This window comes from Balaenoptera acutorostrata, chromosome 2 (genome assembly GCF_949987535.1).
Source record: "Balaenoptera acutorostrata chromosome 2, mBalAcu1.1, whole genome shotgun sequence".
NCBI classification, from domain to species: domain Eukaryota; kingdom Metazoa; phylum Chordata; class Mammalia; order Artiodactyla; family Balaenopteridae; genus Balaenoptera; species Balaenoptera acutorostrata.
The window spans coordinates 98,239,572-98,266,920 of NC_080065.1; the positions used below are offsets into that span (position 1 = coordinate 98,239,572).

The following is a 27,349-nucleotide window of genomic DNA, read 5'->3' on the forward strand; positions in this document are numbered from 1 at the left end:
CCCTTCCTACCACCTTCTCTTCCCCAAACACACTATGACAGATCTCCGGGGAAAAGTATATTCCAGGTAGATGCCATACTGACTATTAACATTTAATGGATAACTTTCATTATGGTATTATATATTTATAAGCAGAGAAGAAGCATCGTGTCTTCCATAAACACTGAGTATTAAACACACAAGTTATAACCCAGTTTGCAACCTGCTCTGACTTAAATAAAATCTCATTTTAGTGAATTGGAGTAAGTTCTCTGAAGTCATTTAGACACTAAAGTAATATTGGTACAGGCCTGTTGTAGAAATGAAAGCTGAAATAATTTGGTTTGGAGCTCTGTGTTCTGTAATCTATTTCCTCTCCTCAGAGGAGGTAGTACAATGTTTGAAAAAAACTTAGAAGTAGTGCTTCCAGAAACTCATTTGTCTACTTACATATTAATAGGCCTTCCACCTAGAAATTCTTCCTGCATTTTTAGGTTTCATCTAGGAGGGATTTAGAGATAAAATCTAAATATTTCAATATAGTAATTAACATCGAGCCAGTCCCCACTTCCTCAATGTTTTCAATAAAAACATCTTCCTTCTCCAGTGTTGGACATAACCTCATCTAGCTAGGTCTGCCAGAGAAAATCCAAGAGCTGCTGGGATCCTTACCTCTTTTGTTCTCTTCCAAATCTTCAGGCTTCTTAGTACTGATGGACTTCTGGGGTTGGGCAGGGCTGGGCGGGGCCGCGCGGGGCTGCGGGGGGAGGGGCAGGGGGAGGTACATATATATACTTTGCCTCCTAAAGACCCTGCTCCCAACTACCATTTAAGAGACATACATTTGTCAGCCTGAAGTCACCTTAAGCTCATCTACTCTCCATGTTAGAATGGACCTTTTGAGTTATTTAATACAGTGATTCTTAAACCTGGCTTCTCATCAGAATTACCTGTGGAACTTAAAAAGATTCCTGTCTCTACCATAACCTTCTGAATGAAAAGCTTTGGAGGTGAGTCTCACCTTTTTAAAGTGCAGCTCTGAATTTGTCAATCCAAATTCTGAATGTATCTCTATAATATGAGAAAGAAATTTTGTATAACACAAACCATTATCACAACTAACAAAATTTAAAATAATTATTTAATATCACTAAATATCTAGTTCATATCAAATTTCCCTAGTCCTCTCAAAAATGTCTTTTGAAAGTTAGTTTGCTTAAATTAGGACCCAAGCCCAAGTCAGGTCCATGTGTTCCTGTGTCTCACATTTCTTTTAATCTAGAACAGTCTACCTTATCCCTCTCCTTCCACTTCCTTATGCCACTGGCTTGTTGAAGAAACCAGATTTATCTTTAGGATGTGCTACCTCTGACACAGCTGGATGCCTCCTCGTGGTGTCTATTTACTTTTCCCATTTCACTGGTGAGATCTAGACATTAGCTCTACAGATTGACTAGCTTCAGTCTCCGCTGTTTTTGGCAAGGATACTTTGTAGCTAGTACTGTGTACCTCACGAGGCATTAATCAGGAGGCTCTTACTGTCTGATTGTTCTCCTTTTAGAGACTGCAGGGTTGATTAGTGGATTCAGGTGCTGGCAGCATGAGCCTTTCATTTTAACATTCTCCATCACCTTTTCTCCCAATGGTTTCAGTATCCACTGATGGTTTTAGCCTAGAATCTATGAGCATTTGCAAAATAGTTCTTTTCTGCCCCCATCATTCCTTTTACATTGAAACTGAGAATTTTTCTGAAAACTGGAACTTTCCCTCATCAACTAGGATGATTTGTTTACTCTGAAAATGCAGGTTGCTCAAGAACAGGCAACAGGAATGCTGACTTTTAGAGAAATGGGGTAATGCTCTAAAATAATGGTGTCTGTTTTCCTGTTTTGACACTTCCTTGTCCAAACTGACTGTCATCTGAAAGTGAGTCTAGCTATGCACTGCCAGCCTGCAGTCCTCTGCTTCCTCCCTGTCTTCCAGCTGAGCTTACCTTCTCCAGGGCAGGGAGCTTACTGGTTCCATTCCAGCTTCACACAGCTCTGACGTTGCAGTCCTTTATCTTTCTCACATACTGATTCATTTATCAACTCCACTATTCAAAAAATATTATTTGTTGTGCATGTTTAAAGTTTTGAGCAGTCCAGTTACTGGTGGAGCCAGAATGTGACTAAGAAGGGGTATACATTAAGATTAACCCCTAATCCTCACAAGCTCTAAAGCCAGCTCAAATGATCACACAATAAACAGAGTCGGTGATATGCAAATCAACTTCAAGGCAAGTCCCCTAGGCCTCCCCTTCTTACGATGGCCACCCCCTAAGCCCCCACTAAACAGAAATTCTAGAGTTGGCACTGAATCTAAACCTTATTCCACAGAACGGCTCTTCAGCTATTTGAATATGATAAATATGGCCCATTTCTCCTTGCCCCCCTAGAAAGCCTGATCTTCCCACTTCTGACCTTTTTAATATGTGGTACCTTGAAACCAACAGTACACAGTGGTGTCATCACCTCCTTCATTTTAGCTGCCCTATTTCTATTAAAATGATACTTTAATAGGCAGGGATAGTAACTTTGAAAAACTGTGATTTTTTTTTGCCTTTGCATTTCCTGTTCCACCAGAGGCACTCATTCACCTTGAGAGGTTTAGCATATTACAGCAATGAGGAAGGGAGGGAATAAGCAGCTTTAGCATTTGCAGTAAAATAAGAATCATAAAGCCAGCCTTTGTCACTTGAGAAAGGATTTTATAAATTAAACTCCAGTTAAGGACTTCCCTGGTGGTGCAGTGGTTAAGAATCTGCCTCCCAATGCAGGGGACACAGGTTCCAGCCCTGGTCCCGGAAGATCCCACATGCCGATGAGCAACTAAGCCCGTGCGCCACAACTACTGATCCTGCACTCTAGAGGCCGCATGCCACAACTACTGAAGCCTATGCGCCTAGAGCCCGTGCTCCGCAACAAGAGAAGCCACCACAATGAGAAGCCCGCTCACCACAACTAGAGAAAGCCCACGTACAGCAACGAAGACCCAATGCAGCCAAAAATAAATAAATTAAAAACAAAAACAAAAAAAGCCCTCCAGTTAACATGTCAAGGCAATGGTAGAGAGAACTCAGAAAATGAAGAAAGTCCCTGCCACAAACGAAGGGGAGAAATCTTATTTACTCCCAGCCCTGGGAAAGTGTGGAAAGGATGAAAGAGATGGGCAGAGGAGAGGAGGTGCGTGGAATGCCTAGTAGGTGTGAAGGAAACTAAGGACATAGGGGCTGGTAGTCTGTCAGTACTGCCCTTAGATCCGGGCAAGAGGGCCCCATTCCAATGCTCCCCATAAGACTGGTGGGCCCCCTTTCTAAAGCATGCCCCCAGCTACCAGAGATCATGGAATTCCCACGTGAGCCCACTTCCAGGGCCTGCATGGGGTTCTCTCCTGGGTCCTTTTTGGACTGTGCTGCCAGGGTGTGTGTACACACTTGGGTCCAAGGTGTGATGATGGAGCAGCTGCCTGGGGGAGTTGGAGATGATATAGAGCTTGTCATAAGCATAAGGGAGCCCCTCAAGGTGTGGGAGGGGGCCTAGGGTGGGGAAAGAGGGCTGGCCATGGGCTGGGAACCCTGAGGAGGCCAAGATTTCTAGATGTGAGCCTCAGTTTCCTTTGAGATGCTCGATAGGGTGATGTTGGTAGGGTAGGAGGCTGGACACGTATGTGGGCGAAGATCACGTGACTCAGACTGTGTGGAGTAAAGAGAACCTTGTGCTCAGATGGAGGAGGTGCAGGGGGGTGGAGAGAGATCAAGTGGGTGCGAAAGAGCCACCCCCTACACTCCCTCCAAGAAGAAGAAGTGGATGTGTAATCTGTGCATCTCTCTAATGACTGCAGGGAGCCAGGGCGGGCAAGCCAGCAAGTCAGGGAGAAATCTTTCCCCTTTGCCTGCTCTGCTCCAGCCCAGCAGCACCGACTGCCAAATCACGATGGAAAGTGAAGTTAATTGTGCGTTTATGCTATTCACAATTATTCGGTATGACTTGCTTTTCCCCCCCCCAAATCTGTTATTATGATATATGTGTCAGTCTAGGAGGATAGAACGTAATTTTCTGGTGTTACTTACATCTACATTCCAGGGTGGCTTAGTACCATTGAAGTGGGAGGGGAGGTTACTAGATATATGAAATGAAGACAGCGTTTCAGGAATAAAGACCTAGGAGCTTCTGCATAGGCCCACGAGATTGGTGTGTGTGTGTGTGTGTGTGTGTGTGTGTGTGTGTGTGTGTGTGTGTGTGTGTGTGTGTGTGTGTGTGTGTGTGTGTGTGTGTGTGTGTGTGTGTGTGTGTGGTGTGTGTGTAGGAGACAGGCGGGTGCAGATACAGCGTCACTAAAGTCAGGGAAATTGGCGGTGGCCTGGGATTAGAGCAAAAAGGCCACAGTGCTGGGACTGTGCAATTAGCGGCAAATGGCAGCAACCCACCTGCAAAGGCCACACTAGACTGGCAGCAGACACCTTAGTAGACACCAGATCAGAGAGCAGCAACCTGCAACAGAGGCCCCCACGAACTGCCAGGGGGCACATATACTCAGCCAACAAGGAGCAAGAGAGAAAAAAAACCACTGATATCAGAAGAGACTGAGATTGTTTGTTAGCTGACAAATATAAATGGCCCCGCTCCTTAGCCTCCGCTACCTCTTGACAGATGAAGATACGGGCAAATGAAGATTGGGTCCATTTGAGAAAATAAATGTCATATTTTCTTTGCATAGCTGAGCATTCATTACATTTCAACCCTATTACCACAGACTAAGATCACATTAGCTTTTTTGGGGTGGGAGCAAAGATCACATTGTTGAATCGCACTCAGCTAACTAAAACTTCTTTTTAAAATTTACATTTGCAAATAATTATGGGGTTCTTACTTGCTTCTCCTACCCAAGCTGCTTTTTCTAAATCAGTGATTGGTTCTCAAATTTCAGTGTGCACCAGAGCCATGTGAGGGCTTTCAAGAGTTTTAAGATTTTCTCACACAGGTTTTGGACCTCAAGTTTACATATACGTTTGTTTTTGTTTCTTTTTTTGTAATCATAAAAGGGATCTTCTCTTCAAGAACATCTTCTAACTAGTTTAGGTTTATATACATAGTCTTTTATTCTTTTTAGTAAACATTTTTATTGAACTGTAATTACACATACAGAAAAGTGCACAAATCATAAGTGTACAGCTTGATAAATATTCATAAAGTGAATGCACCTATGTAACCAGCACCTAAGTTATGAAACAGAACATCGCCAGCACCACAGACTCTGCCTTGTACTCTTCCAGTCCCTGTGGAGCAAAAGAAACCAGCTGAAAACTAATGTTTCCATTATGATTCCACTTACAGAAAGTTCAAAGCCAGACATAACTGATGGTGATTTAAGTCTTGATAGTGCTTACCTTTGAGGAGGGAGGTAGTGATTGAATGGGGGCACTGATTTCTGACACCATAGACAATTTTGCCCATTTTGAACTCCATCTAAATGGAATCAGAGTATGCACTCTCTTGTGTCTGGTGAAGGCTACTGATAGCTGTATGTTACTTGTATGCAATTGCTACTTTACTAAGTTCTCTTACAGCTTTTCAACAAATTCCTTTGTGTTTTCCGGATATAAAATCATATTCAAAAATAGTTTTCCTCTTCCTTTTCAATTCATGTCTTTGTTTTCTTTTGTCTAATCTCATTGACTAAATCCCCCAACACAAAGTTAAATAGTAGAGGAGATAGTGGGCCTTGTTCCTGACTTCAGTATCGATATTAAGATGCTGGCTTTTGGGCAGAGGTACAATGTCAATGAATTACTCATCAATTTCTACTTATTGAGTATATTTAACATAAATGAGTGCTCAATTTTGTCAAGTGTCTTTTCTGCAAAGATGGAGATAATCATGATTTTTCTCCTTAACTCTTTTAATATGATGAATATTAATGGATTGTCTAATAATAGTCTTGCAGATTCCTATAATAAATCCAACTTACTCATGACTTATTATTTTTTGAAAGTGTTGTTGAATTGTTTGCTAATGTACTGTTAACATTTATGTACTGATATATTCATAAGTGAGAACGGTCTATAATTTTCTCTTTGGTACAAACTTTCTCAGGTTTTAGAAACAATGCTTATCATGTTCACTTTACAAAATGAATTTAGAAGCCTTTTTTGTGTTTTTTGCCCTTTGAGGTTCAAGAGTCTCTTTATAGCCCCTGGAATTGTTTAAACAACATTAGGATTATTTAATCATGACAGTTTGGTAGAAATACCCTTGAAACAATCTGGGCCTGATTTTTTTTTTGTAAAGAGTCCATTTGTTTTGAATTTCTGTATCTACTTTGGTAATCTTGGCAATTGGCATTTTTCTAAGAAAGGTTATTATTTTCTAATTTATTATATAAAATTACTCAAAGTAGTGTTATAATTTTGAAAAATTTCCTGTTTTATGGTTATTTCTCTCTTGTCATTTAAACTTTTGTGTTTTTGCTTCCTCCCTTTTTTTCTTGAAAAGATTGTCTGGTGGTTTGTCTATCTTGTCTTCCCTCCTTCCTCCTTTTTATTAATCCCTTCCTTCTACTTCCTTTTGGTTTGCTTTTTCCTCCAGTTTTTAAGACTCGATTGTGTAATTCTTAGCTTTTCTCATTTTTATTGATATTGTTCTAAAACTATAAATTTCCTGTCATAATGGCTTTTTTAAAATCAATAAATACTAGGTTTTCATCAGTCTTGTGGTCATGTCCTTCTGGTGTGCTTCCAATGTCTGTGGGGATATTGGGCTGCTTATTCTTCTATTCCTTAAAACAACTTTGAATGGGCTTTGACTGTAATCCTTCTCAGGTTTTGGTTTTGTTTTCGGGTGAAATGAGTTTTCCTGTACTTTTAGGAGGAAGGGGTGCCCTAGGACGACTTTTCTTTGCTCTATGGCCCTAAAGTTCCTGTTTCATTTTCACAAAGTGATTTAAAAAATTATCTATGTCCACATATAATGTCTAGGTATACTGACTTTCCTTCCCAACATTTATCTGGACTCTCTCTTCTCTTTGTCCTATTGTACCTATCCTGCCCAATTTGGATTCTATTTCTAGCTAGGCTTTATCTCATTGGTTTTAAGATGTATACAGGACAGGGCCCAGACTGCTCTAGCACAATCATCAGATATTGCTCTAACACTTACCTGCAAATGGGGACCTGTAGAACCCCTCCCAGTTTCAGCTTTTGTTCTCAGACTGGCCCACTGTACTTTCTAGTGAGAAACTGGGGGCAATGTTATAGTTCTATTCTCAAGGCTGTCAGAAACCAGCTGCCTGCCTTTCACTTCCTCCCACACAGATGCTGAAACCATGTTGGTCAGTGGTTTGTCCTTATAAAACTGTATTCTGAAGTTCATGGGGACACCCTGTCATCTAGTTTTGTAGAATAGCTATCCTAGTTACTCTGGATTCGAATGGGGAGATTGAGAAACTACAATGCTGCCATCATCTTCCTCGAGTTTAAACTCTGTGGGATCTCTATTACAGAAAAGAGAGGTTTTAAAAACAATTTTATGATGGTTATGACAGAAATTATAATTAGGAATTTACTTTATTTCAGGAATTTACTTTATTTACTTAGTACTATGCTAAGTACTTTATATGTATTACCTCATTTGATCTTCAAACAATCTTGTGAGTTAGATTTTTCCCCCCTCATTTTATCAAAGGGGAAGTTAGGGTCCAAGATTACACTGGTGAACTGGCAGATCTAGGATTTAAACCCAAGTCATCTGACTCCAGAGCACCTCCTTACTATACTGACTCTCAAAGATTATCAGGCCCGACAGTTTCAGACTATGTACCACTGTCGGCAAAACTTCTATTTGAATTTGAATATTTATAAATAATTATTTAAAGATCTAATTAAAATGTACACATATTATAGGTCAAATCTAAAAGCACTGTAGATGATAAATAGGTTGATATTCTGTTATATGACCTGATGAACCTTGTTTTCATGCATATGCTCAAAACAAGGCCTCTCCTACCATAGTCTAAAAAATACCATACTGGAGTTGGCCGTAGAGCATAGGGAACAAAGTTACTGAGACTTCATATTCCCCTTCTTATTCTATCACCACTGCTAAAGAACCAAGTATATATATGAAATAGTGCTTATAATTTATTTTATTAATACTTTTCTTGTAGGTAACTATTTAGAAAAAGTTGGTAATAGTTTCTCCACAATTCACAATGGGCTGGTATTTTTTTGGTCAATATGCTGCTTGGAATGTGAACATTCACTGGTCCATAAAGTTTCACAAGGAGGTCTCTCAAGAGTATATCAATTAGAATCATATTGTAATATAAAATCTTATGCTATTAAATTACACAAGGAGTTAGAAAATATTTAGTAGTTTTTTGAAATACTTTGACCTTGGAATTCTCCTTCATATGAATACGGCTACTATTACTAACTTTTTAAGCTTCCAACCATGAACGGCAATTCAGGAAAAAAAAAAACTGGGGCTTTTTAAATAGTTCTAAAGCCGTTACATATATGCCATTTTAACTCCTGATGTCTACAAAATGAGTTAGTTTGAGATGTAGATGTCAATTTGTCAGAATTTAAACTGGTACAAACTGGAATAACTCATGGAAGGATGACATCTGTTGTTAGGCTTATTTTATCCCCACCATCTGAAAACTGATTTTATTTCTAATTTAAAAAAAATTTTTTTTTGACTTTGGCAAATTGGGATTTAAAACTAAGCATGCCAATAATAAATGAATCATTTCTCCAAGTATATACTAGGTTTCCTTTGGGAAGGACCATTATTTAAGGGTATTTTTTCTCCACTCTAGGAAAGAAATTAAAATAAAAATTTAAATATTACAATACCTAAACAGTGATACTAGTAACTTAGTTTTTACACTGATAACTTGTAAAACTAATAATCCAACATTTATTATCACCAAGACTTTAAATGAAACCCAGTCCCTCTGGTGAAGAGATTTCCTTCTCCATTTCAGCACTACTCTCATAACTTTGAACGTCATAGAGCAACAGTGACAGATGTAATTTACTGATAATTGATTACTAATAAAGATGAGTTTTTATACTAACTCCTTTACAATTAGCTAGGTCACAGAATGAAGAAAACAAAACAAAGAAAAGCAAAACCCCAGTCCTTAACCCCTAAATGGTACATTTCCTTCCCACTTACCTGAAAATACAAAAATATGAATGACCGTGTATGGAGTTACACCATTAACTTTACTTGAGTGGTGCTATTTTTTTTACTTAAATGTTTACTTATTTCATTTGAAAAAATTAGAAAATCATCAGTTTGAAATTAGAGCAGCTAACACACTGGGGCAACAAACTAAAAATAAGAATCCAAATGGCTAAAAATAACTCAGTTATAAAAGTACAAGTATAATTTACAGTATCACATATCTCAGAAAAAGAAACAAAACCATTAAATGGCTTTCCTTCTAGATAAGACTTTTTTCTCTGCAGAAAGGAAAAAAAAGCAACTAATGATTTGAGAGTAAAATCAAACATAACTGTTATTTACCCCAGCAACATCTAAAATAAATGACCCACACAGCACAAAACTTTCCCATTCACAATCACATACAGTTATATTACTTGTCCCTCAGTTACATAATAGTCTTCTTAAAACAATCTCCCTTTAGAAAATTATTGTATTAGTTAAGCCTATTCATTCTTGCTATGAAGTTAATTTCATTTGTATAGGCCACAAAAGTTTAATTGGCACATTTTACTTAAGTCAAAATAAGTCTTCTTTTTAAAAATTATGGGATCATCTGTTTTCAAAGAATAATCCCAGATGCTTGATTCATTAAAGCAATGTTCTACCATCAGCAGTCAAGCTTTTTAAATGATCACTAAGTGTTCACCTGAAGATTATCAATGCTATGTGAACTGTAAACTCCTTTTGAAGATTTGTATTTATGATACAATTTTGTACTGAAGAGCTTTTTAAAAAGATAACCTTCATACATACAGTTAGTTTGCCTCAAAGAACTTAGAAATACAGTATATAAACATTTAAGAACCACAACAGAGTCCACTGTGGTTCAAACTTCAACAAAGATTTCCTTGAAACCTAGTACGAAGGTTACTGGCTCAAGACCATATACCAAAGTGACATCAGCACAAGATTCAATTGTAAGACTCTACCTCTTAAAAAAAAGAGCACACTTGGTTATACATGGCTTTTAACCTTGAGCTACAGTTAGGCTACAAATCCCCCCCACCCTCCCAATCTAAAGTTAGTCATGTGGAGATGTGTACATTCTCTGAGCACTGTTTAGAGTCCTTGGTTTTCCAGCTCTGATGGAGATCTCGAAGGCGCTCAGAAGTCCGTGTGCTTACGTTCAGGGCAGGATGAACTTTACAAATGCCACTTTCCTCCATTAGTGACAGGCCACAAATTCCAAAGTATGCATGCAAAGCATCTGAAAATAAGGCAGTTTTATCACAACAGGGATTCTTATTTGTACAAAATATTTTAGCTACTTATCAGCCCATCACTACATTAAAAATAAATTTAGAAAAATACTAAATACAGTTTTTGAAATATTTGCTTTCTCAAAGTCTCAAACCCCAAATTTTTAAAAACCAGGTGATCAAAATCAGATGATACATTATCAAGAAAACATCACTAACAAAGGAGAACAGTTCCTAGCTGAAGAAGTGACATTACCAACATCCTCTGTGATTAAAGAACAAAAAGGAAAAGTACCAGTGATATAAAAGACTTCTCACTCTAATGGGTTTTCCCTTTTGCTTACTATAGAATATGGAAACAAGGAGCTTTCTATCATAAACAGAAATTTTTTTCTTAAAAGTGAAAATAAACCTCAGAATCTAAGTAGCATTAGCCCTCCCCCTTAAGTTTTACCTCTGACAGTTCCTAAACCATATACGATGACAATACTATGTTAAGTGAAAGAAGCTTAGGCAAAATAATCCATTCTGGAATGCTGTACCATATTTAATTTCCCTATTTCAGGTAATGTCAGTCATTCTAAAAATATCTGACCTGACAATAAAAACAAACTCACACATTCTATTTGGTCATAATAATGTGAGTGTTCATACCATAACAATTCTTCTACAGTGGCCTCACTACCGTTTCCCATCTTTCAGGGGGCAGCAACTTTCTTCCATTAAATGGCCACTGAACTCACATGGCTGTTGCTTGCCTGAGACTGAAAGAGCTCAGAGAACTGCAGTTATGGGAACACTACAAAAAGCAGATTTTGTAGCAGTCAAAATTTTTTTCTGTTTTTGAGTTTGTCATCATTTATGGTCTCATGAGCTATTAAAGTTCAAAACATCTTTTGTGTCAAAAGAATTAAAGAGAAAGTTTTACTTACAAAAGTATCATTTACTTTTCAAAAAAGGAATGACAGATAGTTGTGCTTACTCAATGTTATTTGTGAAAAAGTTATTTCACCAATGAAGGTCCATGTTAATCCCCTTTTATGTCTTTTTCAGAGAATACTTAGGTTTCTTCTAGCTCATTTTCCTCTAATTTTCAGACCACAAAAAATAAACTTGATTTTTCCTATACTATTACAGTTATCTTACAGTTTTTCTAAAATTAAAAAGCAACATTAAATTTTATTGTGTAGAAATAAGGAAACATTTCTAGGAAAAGAATGCAACAGAAGGGCTTCCCCGGTGGCGCAGTGGTTGAGGGTCTGCCTGCCGATGCAGGGGACACGGGTTCGAGCCCTGGTCTGGGAGGATCCCACATGCCGCGGAGCAACTAGGCCTGTGAGCCACAACTACTGAGCCTGCGCGTCTGGAGCCTGTGCTCCGCAACAAGAGAGGCCGCGATAGTGAGAGGCCCGCGCACCGCGATGAAGAGTGGCCCCCGCTCGCCACAACTAGAGAAAGCCCTCGCACAGAAATGAAGACCCAACACAGCCAAAAATAAATAAATTAATAATAATAAAAAAATAGAATGCAACAGAAAATACACTTAGAATAAATAAAATAGGATCTTACACTTTCCAGTAATGTAAGAATAATTTTTTTTCTCAAAAGGATTTTTTGTAAAAGCTAATGAAATAGAAGTTAAACTTTTCAATCCTCAAAAACAAATTTAAAAAAACTCTTTGTAGGTAGTGACGTATTCAAGCACTTTAGATGCTGAAATATATATTTTCCTCATAATAAAACTTCATTCTTTTCATAAGTTTTTCCTATAAATGTATATAAAACCTCTGTCAAATCTGCTACTAGATAGATTTATTAGAACCAAGAATAAGCTAATTTTAAAAACTCTTACTAAAATGATTTTTATAACAGCTCTGGGAACAGATCTTTTCCACATAAATTCAATTTATCATACAAAGACTTCCTACGCTCTGTAATGTACAGGATCTGAAGACATTGTAACATATCTATAAAAAATATTACATCCAAGTATTTACTCAAATGTTAAACTTAACAACTGATCTCTCTAGGAAAAAGCTCCAAGAATTTTCTTTTAAAAAAGCTACTGTAAAAAATCAAAATGTATCTCAATACGTTTATATAACAAATGCTTTTCAAGAGACTGTCATTTCCCTATTCCCATTATTTGTTAAAACAGTACATTATTTTTTAAAATAGTACCATGTACTGATTGAAAACAATGGAATCAATACCAAAAGAACTGTTTTCTTGAGGCACTTTTCAAACATACTTATAGCTATGTGTTATAGATACCAAATTTAAAAATATTATTTTGCTTTAGAAATTAAAAGCATTGTACATTTTTTTAAAAAGAAGCATAATTTGCATGAAAATACACATTAATATGGATGTCAGGAAATATTCCTGCTCACTTCAGGTAAAAAAACATGATTCCATGCGCCCCTTATCTGTATCTCGATTCAGGTACATATTCTGACCGTAACCGTTCCATGACAAGAGAGGAGGTGAAGAGGTTCTAGACTCATAATGAAAACCATGACACTACTGCAATGCTGCAAAAACAATCCTTCCTTCAATCCACTGTCATATATTTATAGCTAATACTTAGTCAATTTGCTTATCAAAAGTGTCAGTGTTCTGACTTATTGTTAACAAAGTCTTGAATTGAGTTTTTTGGAAGCTATAAATAGATTCATTTTGCTGGCGGTGAACCCTAAGGGGGAAGGGCAAGTAGCTTGGAGAATGATGCTAGAGGTGCGAGAGGAGCCAAATCTTGGGAGGGCCTTGTGTGCCATGCCACCTGACTCTGAGTGCTAAGAAAGTTTTTGAACAATTTTAACAGACTTAATAGTTTAGATTAGAGGTTCTCTTTTGCATCAGAGATCCCTTTGGGAGTCTGAAAAGAGCTTTGGCCCCTTTCCTCTCATTTAAGCAAATGTACATACACACACACACAAGTGTCACTAGGAGGGGCACTGGACTAGAGGAAGACTGGTAAGACATCTGCAGAATCCTAGGCCTGAACTTGGGCCTAGTGCCACCAAAGGTTTGGGGCAGGGCATGGAGATGATGAGCTGTGCTGGCAGGCTAGGCCTGAGGGGTCTGTAGATGGCATCCACATAGTTACTGACTTTATTATATTAGAGCATGCAGCTTAGACTATGGCCTGTCTAGGTTTGGAAAATAGCAGAATTATCCACATATTTTGAAGAAACGTCATTATTTCTGAAGAACTCTTTTAAAAGTACTTATGAAATACAAGAATCCTCTGTTCTTCACATCCATGCCTTTCCTGAGCTGGGAAAGCATGGAATATTGTATTGTCTGAATCTATTTGGTTCCTGAGTTTTAGAGAGTGAATGGTTTTAGAGTTCATATAGCAAAAGTATTCATCTAAAAAAAATAACCTGAATCTGACAAAATTCAGAGAATAAGAGTATGGACAGTGAGGGACACCTGTATTCAGGATTTGAGATTTCTGATTTAATGACTTATGAAAAGGGTAAGAACTAGCTCCCTTTTGGATTTAAGAGTAATTTATTCTGCAGAGCTCAAGTGATAGCTAGTAATCCTAAAGATCTTGGATGAACCAATTCTACTTTGGACAGGGACCATTCAGACCGTCTGCCTTACTGCCCGCAACAAAATGAAACACTGCTAAGTGAAATATATGGAAAAAAGGGCAAACTATACCAATACATCTTGATAATCAAATCCTTCCTTTACACCCCAAAGACCCTAAATCTACCGTAAACTTAAACAATTTACCTTTTTAAAAACATTATTTAAAGTAAGTTTACAACTGTGCCTATATTTTCTATCATATGCCCTTTCTGACAAAGATGCTTGAAGATCTACTCAAAAAATAAACAAAACAAAAGTTGCTCTGGATTTATACAAAAAATAAATTACCTGGATGACTATCTGGCCACTTGGCAAATCCCCCTACGAGGCGATCTTGAGTTGATAAGATATAATTTCTATTTTTCTCGAAGTTAGTATACTGGAAAATTTTCAGAAGCTGAAATGACATGACAAATATAAATTTATTGACATAAAACTTTCATATTGACCTTTGGCTCAATTTTCAGATATATGTAATTTAAATATGCTTTTCTCTAATTAAGTAAGGCTCTCAGAGCAAGCCTAGGGGGCTTAAGCATTTAAAATTCTCAAGCACATTAACTTTTTTTTATCATCTTATCAAATATACTCTCCTTTTCTTGACCCACTCACTATTTCCTTCTTTTGAACCATACCCAACTGACTTCTCTGCATCCCATTTATTTAGCTACATTCAAAACACAACTTCCCAAAAAAAAAAAAAAAAACACAACTTCCCAGTATGTTCAACTTCATCAGTTATTTTTAAAAGGGCAATTTTATTAACCTATATTCTAACTCTTATGACAGGCTTTTGAACTATTAGTTACAAATTGCTGGTAATGAAAACTAAAAATATTTCAAAAAAGAGCAACAAAAATTATTAACCACGTGCTAGAGACAGTTTTGTTTGAGAATAGTAAAAAATTAAAGCTCTTTAATTAGGAAAGATACAAGGTGAGACAAATACAATTTTAGCATAAAAAATTATGCAGCTTAAAGATTTAGGACATGTATTTGTCCTTTCTCTGAAGATCCCATTCAATAGAAAAAAATAAAGGATTGTCAAACTGTGAAGAGAACAGGGTCGGGGGGCTGAGCAGTAGATAAGAAAGTTCAAGAAGTGTCACAAAGCAGCTGAAAGTGTGTCAATAAATCAGAGAGCCACGAAAGGTATTAATGATTAATAAAGAAGCATTATTTCTCAAAAAGAGAAACAAAACCAATAAGGTTATGGTACAAATAAGAAACCGACTTATTCATTCATTTGGTTTAATTAATAGAATATAAGCAGAGACTCTTTAGACTCCTGATGCTAGAAACATTTTTCATCAAGTGGCACATAGGTCATTACATAGAAAGAAGGAACAATAATCTTAACACTGTACTTGGTTTAGCAATAAAAAATATTTATAAGCCCTAATATGTGATTACTGGTTTTCAAATTTTAAAATCAACCTACAGGCAAAGCATAAAATATTTGATCACTGTTACTGAACAAAATATGAATGTTACCTAAGTTGACATTGTAAAAGTAAAGGTAAACTGAAAGGTTTAGAAGGGAGAGGAAGAGAAATGGTTCAGAACTAAAAAAAATATATACCAGTAACAATTTGCTGGAAAAAGGGGAGGCCAAATCTTCATTTTTCATAGTTGGGAATATGTTTTCATAGCTGGGTTAATGCCTAAAGGTGTTAAGTCAAGAAATCAGCATATTTAAAGTTATTATTTAAAGTTATCCATAAGAATTAAAATTTTTAAAAAGGTTTAAAAGTAGTTGCCTTTAGAAAGTTGTCAAAGACCACCAAGGTCATATCAAAAAGACTCAAGAAACAACTTGAAGGGGCTCCTACGGGCTAAAGATGGGACAATTTGAGCATTAAAAAGAACAACGTAATGGACTAAAATGGATAAAATATATTAAAATCTATGAGTTCACAGTGATACTCAAAGGGTAAAAAAGAAAAAACCCTAAAACCCAATTATTTTATTGGAAAACTTTAGAGGATGCTAGGGAACCAACTCACTGACTGAATGAACATTATTAAAATTAAGAGAAGAATCATCTGCCTTTCTCTGTACAACCATACCTTAAAGTGAAATTCTTCTTTATAAAAGAATCCTAGTTAATAAATTTAGAGGGAATGATAGAATATCACCATTTAGCAACCCCCAATGACATAATGGACCTAAGTAATGATCCTCAACGGCTGCTAAAACCATTCCATATGAAGATGATGAAGCTTTTATACATCAGCAACAAACAATCCAAAAGGAAACTAAGAAAGCAATTCCACTCATAATAGCTTCCAAAAGAATTTAAATACTTAGGAATAAACCTATCTAAGCAGGTGAAAGATCTGTATACAAAAAACTATAAAACACTAGTGAAAGATTACAGATCTAAATAAATGGATGAACATTCCATCATCATGGATAGGAAGACCTGACATTGTTAAGATGTCAACACTACTCAAAGCAATCTACAGATTCAATGTAAACTCTATCAAACTTTCAACAGCCTTTTTCCTAAGAAATGGGAAAGCCAATCCTTAAATTCACATGAAACTGAAAGGGGCCCTGAAGAGCCAAAACAATCTTTAAAAAGAAAAATGTCGAGGACTCATACTTCCTGATGTTGAAACTTACTACAAAGCTACAGTAATTAAAACAGTAAGGACCAATGTAATAGAATGGAGAGCCCAGAAATAAACAGGTAATTTTTGACAAAGGTGCCAAGAACATTTAATGGGTAAAGAACTGTCTTTACAACAAATGGTATTGGGAAAGCTGGATGTCCACATGTAAAAGGATGAAGCTGAAGCTCTTGCTTTATACCATATACAAAAATCAACTCAAAGTGGATCAAAGACCTACGCTCAAGAACTAAAACTATAAAACTGTTGGAATAAAACATTGGGGAAAATCTTCATAACATTGGATTTGGCAATGATTTCATGGAATAACAACTAAAAGCACAGGCAACAAAAGAAAAAATAGATAAAATGGACATTTCTCCGAAGAAGATACACAGGATGGCCAATAAGCACATCAAAAGATGCTCAATATCACTAATCATTAGGGAAATGCAAATCAAAACCACAATGAGATGTCACCGCATAGCCATTAGGATGGTATTATGAAAAAAAAAAAACAGAAAAAACAAGTATTGGTGAGAATGTAGAGAAATTGGAACCCTTATACATTGCTAGTGGGAATGTAAAATGGTGCAGCCACTGTGGAAAATAGTTTGGTGGTTTCTCAAAAAGTTGAACACATAATTACCATGTAATCCACAGATTCCACTCCTAGGTAATTATCCAGAAACAGATATTTATTTTACACCAGTGCTCACTGCCACCGTATTTACAATAGCCAAAAGGTGAAAACAATCCAAGTGTCCCATCAACAGATGAACAGAAAAACAAAATGTGGTATATACATACAACAGGTATATTTACTCAACCATAAGAAGGAATGAAATTTTGATATATGTGACAATATGGATGGAGCTTGAGAAATATAAGCCAGACACAGGACACAGTAGATTATATGATTCTACTTATATGATGTACCTAGAATAAGTAAATTCACAGAGACAAAAAGTAGAATAGAGGTTAGCAGGGCTGGAGGGATGGGAGAATGGGGAGTTACTGTTTAATGAGCACATTTTATGTTTAGGATGATGATAATGTTTGGGGTATAGACAGTGGTAATGGTTACACAACACTGTGATTTGTACACTTATAAATAGTTAAACTTTATTACATTACATATATTTTAACACCATAAAAAAAGTGAACAAAGAAGGCTGATAGGGAACTTTATAATGGATGAATCAGTTTTGACAACTCTGGAGCCCTTTGATCAAAAGGAGAGACAGCCAGAGATTATATTATATGCCTCTTGATGTGACACAATAGGAAATATATATCATCCTGACTTGATATTTAATGATAAGGAATTATGGCTGATTTCTTAGAAGTGACATTACGGTTCCATTTTTTAAAAAGCTATTTATGTTTAGCGATTATACTGAAAAATTTCCAGATAATATAGAAAATGGTATCTGGGATTTGCTTTAAAATATTAGTCAGTGAGGGTGAGGGAAGTGGGTAGGTATATGGATGAACGAAGGCTGGCTTTGTTTGGGATGAAAACTGTTGAGATTGGTTGATGAACATATTAAGGGTTCATTATACACCATTCTCTCTTCTTTTGAGTATGTTTGAAATTTTTCATAATTAAAAAAATTAAAATGGTGCACCTGAGGAATGGCACTAGAAGTGAGAAGAGAGACAGAGGCTACTGCCTTCACTTTAAATTGTTCTATGTTCCCAATTCATTTCAACCACATGTATGAATTTTGTTTAAGAGAAAAAATTAGGATATTATAGTAAGTCCCCACAAACGAACCTTCAAGTTGTGAACATTCAAAGATGCGAACGTGCATTCACATGTCCAATCACGTAAGTCAGTTCACATGTCTGGCGTACATTGTCACATGCGTGCATCCTCTACAAGTGGTTGTACTTTTTGTGTACTCTACTGTACAGTACTGTATAGAGTACAGTAGTACAGTATCTTTATTTCAAGCTAGATCTGCAAGAGGACGACTTCATTGAATTCCTTGCTGTGCAACATGAGAAGTTTACTAATGAAGACCTGATGGAACTGGAGGCCCAGAGAAAGGATAAAGAGAGACAAGAGGAAGAAGTAGTAACTGAAGAACCGAAGAGATTCATGATGCAGGAAATGGCAAGGGGATTTTCTTTATTTGAGGAGGCACTGTTAGTTTTTGAGGCACAGGACCCGAATGTAGAACGGTACACGAAGGTTGCAGCAGCCATTCAGAATGCAATCCAGTGCTAGCGTGTCATCTGTGATGAGAAAAAAAGAGCTACTACCCAGATATCACTGGATCGTTTTTTCAAGAGGGTAGATAGAATTGAATCCAGCAAGGAACCAGAACCTGTGCCATCCACATCAGGCATGAGTGAAACTGCAGCTTGCCCTCCGTCTCCTATTGCTGACGATCCTTCAGCTCAGCGATCTCCCACCTCCTCTCCCTCCTCCAGTCAGTAACTCTTCTTGCCTGTTCACTCGATGCCAGCCCATGCGCCAGCTGTTGTACTGTACTACTGTACTTTTCAAAGTACTATACTGTAGGATTAAAAATGTTTTACTTTTTGTGTTTGTTTTTTACATATTATTTGTGTGAAAAGTATTATAAACCTATTACAGTACAGTACTATAGAGCTGATTGTGTTAGTTGGGTACCTAGGCTAACTCTGTTAGACTTACGAACAAACTGGACTTACAAACGCACTCTCGGAATGCAACTTGTTCATATGCAGGGGACTTACTGTGTATAGATGATGAACATAGACTTTGGTTAGATTCCTGAATATCAGGCCTAGGTGATATGTTTTTAAAGGCAAAAAAGGCAATTTTAAGGTATTGAAAACTTGTGGGTACTCAATGGCTAATAAGCTTATGTATTTAGGTACATCAAAAGGTAGCAGAGATGGGGAAAATGTATGAACATATTCATCAATAATTTCAGAAGGCTTACACAAATAAATTAATACAAAATAGAAAACCTTAGATGGTTTTTAAAGGAATGACCCATGGTTTATCTTTTAAGATTAAATTTTCCCATAAATCCTTTACTGGTATGTTCAGACAGATCTCCCCACTAGACAGACCACTGATCAGTTCCAGGTACAAGTTTTTTATGACATTACACCTACTTTCTTACACAGGTTCTGGGACACTAGAGCTTTATAAGAATAGAAATTTTTAAGTAGCACAACAGATAACTGAATTCTGTGGAAAAACCATACAGAGACTAGCTTTGCCAGAGCAAAAGGAAAAACCTTTTGCCCTAAAGCTAACAATATTTAATGAACATTACAAAGACCAAACCCTTTAAGCACAGTTTTTTTTATTAACAAAGAGTAAAGGTTTCTCATTTTTATTATTTCTCTTACCTTTAGAGTTGCTCCCACCCAAAAAGAATAACAGGTGTCGACAGGCTTATTAGGTCTTCCATGATAACCGTTTTGTTGTCTCATTATACACCACCTCTTTATCCTGTTCAATTCTTTTTCTGAAAAAACTTCTTCTAGTTTACCCATCAGGCACAGTGATGCAATGCCACAAAAAGTTGATCCTCCTGTTAATTAAAACCACACAATACTTTAAACTTATTAGATGTCTAGGAAAATAATATGAAATGATTGAAGAAAAAAAGGGTTAAATAACTCCAGAAAATAGTGAAATAAAAGTAAAATTAAAAGACAATTAATTTTACTTTTATTTCACTATTTTATTTACCTTAATTTCACTATTTAAAATAACCACTAAGCACTGGAGTCTTCAATATGAACTTGATGAAATAGAAAAAAATTTTAAAATAACTTAAAGCTCTAAGAACAATTTTTTAAATGAAGAAAGATTTAGAAAGTAGTTCAAAATTATATGGTTAATGGGAGAGTTGAAACTAAAATCTAGAACTCCTACTCCCTGTCTACTACTCTATCACCTGAGTCTGATTTTAATTCCCTTAAAGACAGTGTATTGCTTATGAATTGAGGTTCCATCTGCCTAAAGCTGCAGACTGATTTTCACATATAACATAAACTAGAAGCTTATATGTCAGCTTAAGAAATTTAAGGAAGAAAAGTTTCAGCAAAAGGAAAGAGTGTGTGTGTGTGTGTGTGTGTGTGTGTGTGTGTTGGGGATGGGGGTAGTGTGGAGAAGAAAACTGTATCTGGAAGTAGATGCACAATACATGTCCATGCTCACTATGGTAGACTGACTAATGCCCCCCAGTGATATCCAGGTCCTAATCCCTGAACATGGGCATGCTACCTTATATGGCAAAAAGGACTCTTTAAATGTGATGGAAGTTAAGGATCTTGAGACAGGGAGATCATCCTGGATGGGGTGTACCCTAAGTGTAACCACAAGTGTCCCTATAAAAGGGGGGCAGAGGGAGATTAAACTACAGTCAAAGAGGAAGCATTGTGACTATGGAAGCAGAGACTAAAGACTAAAGTGATGAGACAAGAAGTCAAAGAATGTCAGCAGCCACCAGAAGCTGAAAGAGACAAAGGAACAGATTATCTCCTGGAGCCTCCAGAAAAAACCTGCCCTGCTGACACCTTGATTTGAAGCCCTGTAAGATGCAGTTCAGACTTCTGGCCTCTGGAACTGTAAGAGAATAAATTTGTGTTGTTTTATACCCCTAAGTTTATTAAAATGTTATAGCATCAATAGAACCAGTATAGTCACAAAGGTAATTACTTTCCTCGGGAAATGAAAAGTCAGTATTTTTCCATAAAGGAAAAAACAACAACAACAAAAACCCCACCACTTTCCATTGGCGTTATCTGCTGTCAACTCCAAACAATTTGAAAATACTTATATTTCCAATTTATTACAACTTGACCTAGTGATTTTTATTAATTCCATCTCTTTAAATAGATTGTTCCTAATATGCCTCATCCTGTAACTTTCCTTTTGGTGTTACAAATCTTGGTTGCATTCTCTGGCAAAGGAAAAGTGAGCATTCTCTCTAGAAAATGCAAGGCAGCTATCACATTAAAAGGGTCACTGTCAAAAAATAAAAATAAATAAATAAAAGGGTCACACTGTAAGAACTATTTAGTCTTCAGAATTTTTCCCAATGGAAGAAAAAAAGGGAGATCTATGTTAGTCATTAGTGAATTAAAACAAAAAACAAATTTATCATAACCTTTTAGAATAATTTCTATTCAGCAACTATCAATCTTATTTCCCCTTCAATGACCTACTAGTTTCAATTTCTCTTTCATGACAAGCTGGCCATGACTTCAGGTATTATTACATCATTAAATATAAAGCCTCTAAGAGAAAGTACATAATCTTTAAAACTATCTACCAAAAAATAAAGACACATTTAATTGTTACTCTCCAAAATAATTCTTCGGATTTTTTAAAGCAAACTGGCACAATTCAAAATAAAAATACTCTTTCCTTTGCCCAAATGACCAGATTTTGAAAATGACAATTTCTGAAGTAAGCTTGGTCTCTGAGTAGCCAAACACAGTCATTACAAAGTCTATTCTTTAAGCTAAAATTCACTTATCAACATTTACCCCCGAGAGGTTCCTGTCTAAACAATTTTTAAAAACCAGTACTAAAAACCTGGATTAAAAGTAGGATGTTAGAAGAGCGTTAGAGGCAGACATAAAAACAGCAAGAAAAGACAGGTAACATTCTGACAATAAGTACAGTAAGAAAAAGCAGGCGTAAGAACTCAACTAGAATATCCTTTTGGGGCTAAATAGGATTAGGTCAATGATTCCTACAAGCTTCAAAAAACTTCGAGAATGTTACGTCACTATATAAAGTACAATTTAAGAATTCCTTCTCATAATAATGATCTGAATTCATCAAGAAAAGATTAAATTCTGTTCATCATGCCCTGGTTGAAGGTTATGAAAATAACCTTCTTTATCGAAGGCATGTAAGAGTATGAGAATATTAAGGCACATTCAAATAAGGGAAAGATTTCCACCTGAAATTGCTGAAAGTTTGCCACCTAAAGTGAAATGCTTCAGTTATGTGGATAATTAATGTACACAGAATACCACAGTCATAAAAAAATCACAGCTGGGAGGGAATGGTTCTCTCTTTACAACCTACCCCAGTTCTTCCAGTTGCAGGGTAAAGGAGGTGTTCCTGACTCTGGTTCTGTTTGCTATGCTTTACTTATGCTTTAACTTATTGTTCCCATAAGGTTTTAAAGCTCGTTTTTAAGCATTCTCTTAGTATCTATTTGTATATACCAAATAATTTGAAAGAATCTATGTGCTCTGAAATGTGTAATTTAAGATGGTCAACAAACATACAGCTAAAGTAGAAAGCTAAGTAAACAGGTACACAAATAAGTACACCATTTTACTCTTAAACACCACATGAAAAAGGTAAAGTGAGGTAGATTCAAGGGAGTCGAATGCTTAGACGAAATCAGGCCAAGTAAAGTTTAATACTTCTCTTCTGGATTGAGGAGTAGAGATATTCTAAAAGAATCACGGAATCAAATTAATATATCTAAAATTTTACATTATGAATCTCAAGAGGAAAAGTAGTTTCAATCCTAGCAAAGTAGGAAAATCTAATTCTTCCAAAACACATGAACATTTTCCCCTAGAACTGTACTATCATAAAAGAATCACTAGGATAAACAGAATCATAACATTTGATAATCATGGCCTAGAAGGGTACAATGTGCCTATTTAGTTTTCGTGACAAATGGACTCCAGGCTAAGCAGGTGTTGGAGAACAGCAGTTGAGTTAAAAAGAAAAAGAAAACAGTATATTAAGTAGCATTTAGACCGCAGAATTAGGACAAAAAGCACATGAAGAAACTTGATTAACATCAAAGTGTAGCAGAAGTACACATTCTAAATTCAGCCTTCCCAGCTTTGGGATGCAGAGTGGAATACAGCGTAACTAACTCATCGAATATGTACTGAACAACTACAATATTCAAGGGCATATGGAGTATGACATAAATAAGACACGATCAGCTTACAACCTAGCAGAGAAGGTAAACAGAAGTAAATGGTACGAACAAAGTATTACGGGAATATAGAAAACGGAGAAATTGCTTAGGGCTAGGGGGGACAAGAAACAATGAAAGATTTTACAAAGAATGTGACAGTGAAACTAGGCATAGAAAGATGGGTAAAATTTGAAGTTTAAGAAAAGGTAAATGAAGAGAAGCAAGTAAAGGGGAAGCATTTCAAGTATAGGAAAAAGAACATTGGCCAAGTCCAGGGGTGAGAAGGCATGTAAGAACATTTGGAGAATACATTTTCTCTGCAACCTAGAGTGCATGGAAGGGATCTCTCACATGTGTATCTACAAAGCTAGGCTGGCATTGGACCACGGAGAACTAAACTAAGGGATTTAAATATGGGCAGAATGGTACTGCTGAACAAGCATAGGGTTTCAAGACACTTACCTGATATGTGAGCCTAGGAGTTAAGTTACTTACCTTCTCTAAGTAAAACGACAATAATCACTGGGGTGGTTTTATACTGTGTTAACTTGGCTAAGCGAGAACTGTTTCCCAGAATCCCATTCTTTATGTGGTCTGAAGCTAGAGAAATCTGTGTGAGATCTCTAAGGTGGAAGTGAAGCAGTAGCCATTGCCCTGGTTGTGGGCACAGGAGGTGAGAGACAAGGGTAGAGGTGCTGTGAGAGTCTAGCTTGCCCTTATTCTCCCATATACTTGGAATCCAAGTTCTTTTTACTTCTTGCTCTAGTGAAACCAGGCCCACAAATGGATGTACGAACAAGAGCCTTCCAGTTACATTCTGGCAGCTGGATGCGCCTGGCTCTCCAGATTCCCCTGCAAGGTCTCACTTGTCCACCTGTGCCAGTGCCTCAGGAGAGCTTGTCAGTGACTCTTCCCTGATCCACCTACTACCCCTTTCAGGGCCTTACTTCTCCATCTTCTTCCACAACCATGTAAAATCTTACTCCTATAATAAATTCCTAGTCTTTAATATTCATAGTGATTTTGCTTCTGATTGAATCTAACTAATACAAAGATGTCCACTCTCGGAGGGCTAGTGTGAGGATTAAGTGAGAATAACTGTTAGCTGGCACAGAGCAGCTGCTTAATAAATAAATTCTTTTCCTTTTAAGTCTGTAAAAGGTTATAAACTGGTGACTAATGGAGGACTGGTGTGACTGGCAAGTTAAGAACAACAACAACAAAAAACAGAACAGGAGATTAAACACCCCAAATTCTGGATTTCTGCCTCTGAAAAATCAGTAGGTCAGAATAGTTCCACATTCCTGAATAGCAAAAACAGACTTGGAAGGAAGGAAAGAGGAGAATGATGGTTTTTAAAAATGTGCAGCTTGAGAGATACAAAGGTAGCTAGCTATGCCTGGCAGGCACACAGAAAGGCGGTATGCAGCTCAGAAGCAACAGTATGGATGTGGAAACAAAGTGTGGGTGCCGTCACACCAGGGATGACTGATAGAGAGCCATCTGTTAGTTCATGTAACTATGTGCCATGTGTTACAAGTGTGGGAGATACAACAGCGGATAAAACAGGCCCAAACCTCTGATCTCGTGAGGCATATATTATGTGGAGACAGACAATAAACAAATAAATAAAATAAAAGTGATATGGAGAAAAATAAAGCCAGAAAGGGGGACAGAGAATGGCGTATGTATCTGTGGTTGGTTTGCAATTCTAAACAGGAGGTATGTTTGTGGGTGGTTTGCAATTTTAAAAAGGGGGCTTATCCAAAAATATCATTTGAGCCAATACCTGAAGGATGTGAAATGAAGCCAGGTGTTTGCTAGGGATGGGAGTGGAGGATTCTATATAGAAGGAATAGCAAGTATAAGAGTCCTGATATTTAGAAAGATGAATGATCCGAAGAAAAGAAGAAAGTTGGACTAAGATAAAGAGGTGAGAGGAAGAAACAAAAATGGTGAAGGAGCCAGAAACAACGTGTCAGGAAGAAGGACAAGAGCAATGTGATACTTCAAGAAAGAAGGGGAAGAGGCTAACAGCTTCATTTGCTTCAATAAATAGAAGATGAGGAATAAGAAAAAGATACTGGATTTGAAATGTAGATCATTCATGACTTTAAAAGAAATATTTCATTTAAGTTGCTGAATCTTACACAGAAAAATTAAAGAACAGCCATTTGTGTAGAAGGGCAAATAGTATACCTGGACCACTATTCTAAAAAGATTAATAAAAGAAGAAAAAGGGAGAACACCATGACTTCAGAGTGCCCAATCTGCAGGACTACTTTTTAGAAAGAGGTTTCTCTTGCCAGTGTAGACAGTGATAAGATAGGGAAGGCAGGCTATACCAAAGCCTTCTAGAGTAGTACTTCTCAGCCTATCTAACCTCACAGCACACAAGAACATTAAAACGTCTGACATTTGTAGGACACACAGCGGTGACCTGAGGAGTGAGCTCCTGGCACCTAAACGGGAGCTCTAGACACCCAGGTCTTGGCTGCTCCAAAGGCTGAGGCAGCAAGAGCTTGACATGCCTATAGCCCATTTGCGGCACAGCCGGTACTGTGGCACCCTGAGTAGGAAGCCCTCCTCTCGGGCTTTAGACCTTAAACCTACCAAGACAAAAAGAGTGTAAAAGGAAGATGTAAGCTTTTTGGCATGAACCACAGCCCATCAATGATGATCTTGCTGGGTGTGATCCTACTCGAGTCATACTGACTCCAAATCACTGTTTGTGTGACTCAGCAAGACTTTTTTTCCATCAGAGAGTATCATGTTTGAGTGGCCCTCTCTGTTTCATATCCCAGAGAACATAATCCCATTTTCTGGGGAACAATAGTGTCTGTTCCACAGGTCTCCTGCACTGCGAAGTATCTCCTCAGCTTGCCCATTAACATCCTTTACGATAGTGAGCCCAGACCTCGTCTTCTCAGAAATTCTTATAGACGCCAGATTTCCTCTTTGTGCAACTACAAGTATATCCCTCCTTACCAAGTGGTGATGACCAGTGACATAATTGCTACTGCCACCCCCAATCTCATATAGACATACACAAGAATTATGATGTCCTAATTGTAGTATGGCTTCAGAGGAAAATCCAAGACAGTTTTCTATACGCCCCTTAGTGACACATATACTCTACAAATACCACCGAAGGAGGGAGTGAAAATGTCAGAGAGGGAGGAGACACCTGATAGGACAGGTCCTAGGGAAAGCACAAGGAATGTGTTTTAAAAAAATGTTTATACACGGTTTACAGTTTACAAACCAGTTTCCCTCATATCTCTAACAACAATTTTAAAGAAAGATATAATTATTTCTACTCTGTTGATGAGGAAATCCTCAGAGAGATTAAGTAAGGGGCCTAAGCCACATAGCTAGTGTTAGGGCTGAGTCCTGAATGCTGATGTGTTCTTTCTACTCTATCGTGCAAGCAGAGGGATGGACACACAGGTGAGTGCAAAAACACTGCTGTGATGAAGAGGAAACAAGGATTTCACTCAGAGAGCCTCCCTGATCTGGGCTCTTTTTTTTTTTTTTTTTTTTTAAAAAGAGCATGGAAGTACATTTACTTCTACATGATATATTCCACTTGAAAGAGTTCAGGCTATTGATGTTTTGACAAACTAAGTGACTATCGCTCACTCTGGTTCTGCCAAAATCGAGGAAAAGTGTGAAAGGAGAGACTGTATTAATGTACGTAGTGAACATATGCTATGTGGCAAAATGTTTTATCACTATGACTTAGGACAATTATA

The 27,349-nt window shown here is 37.1% G+C and overlaps 1 protein-coding gene across 1 annotated transcript in view; it reads right to left on the reverse strand.

Annotated features, from left to right (window-relative positions):
• Nucleotides 1-5,109: 5,109 nt before the first annotated feature.
• Nucleotides 5,110-27,349, reverse strand: part of PGGT1B (protein geranylgeranyltransferase type I subunit beta) — a 56,256-nt gene continuing 34,016 nt past the window's right edge. Inside the window, exons 7-9 of the mRNA XM_007192115.3 lie at nucleotides 20,032-20,216; nucleotides 14,348-14,456; nucleotides 5,110-10,461 (exon numbers count right to left, since the gene is read on the reverse strand). Coding sequence (XP_007192177.1) covers nucleotides 10,280-10,461; nucleotides 14,348-14,456; nucleotides 20,032-20,216 — 476 coding nt within the window. The 3' untranslated portion in view covers nucleotides 5,110-10,279. The remainder of the gene's footprint in view (nucleotides 10,462-14,347; nucleotides 14,457-20,031; nucleotides 20,217-27,349) is intronic.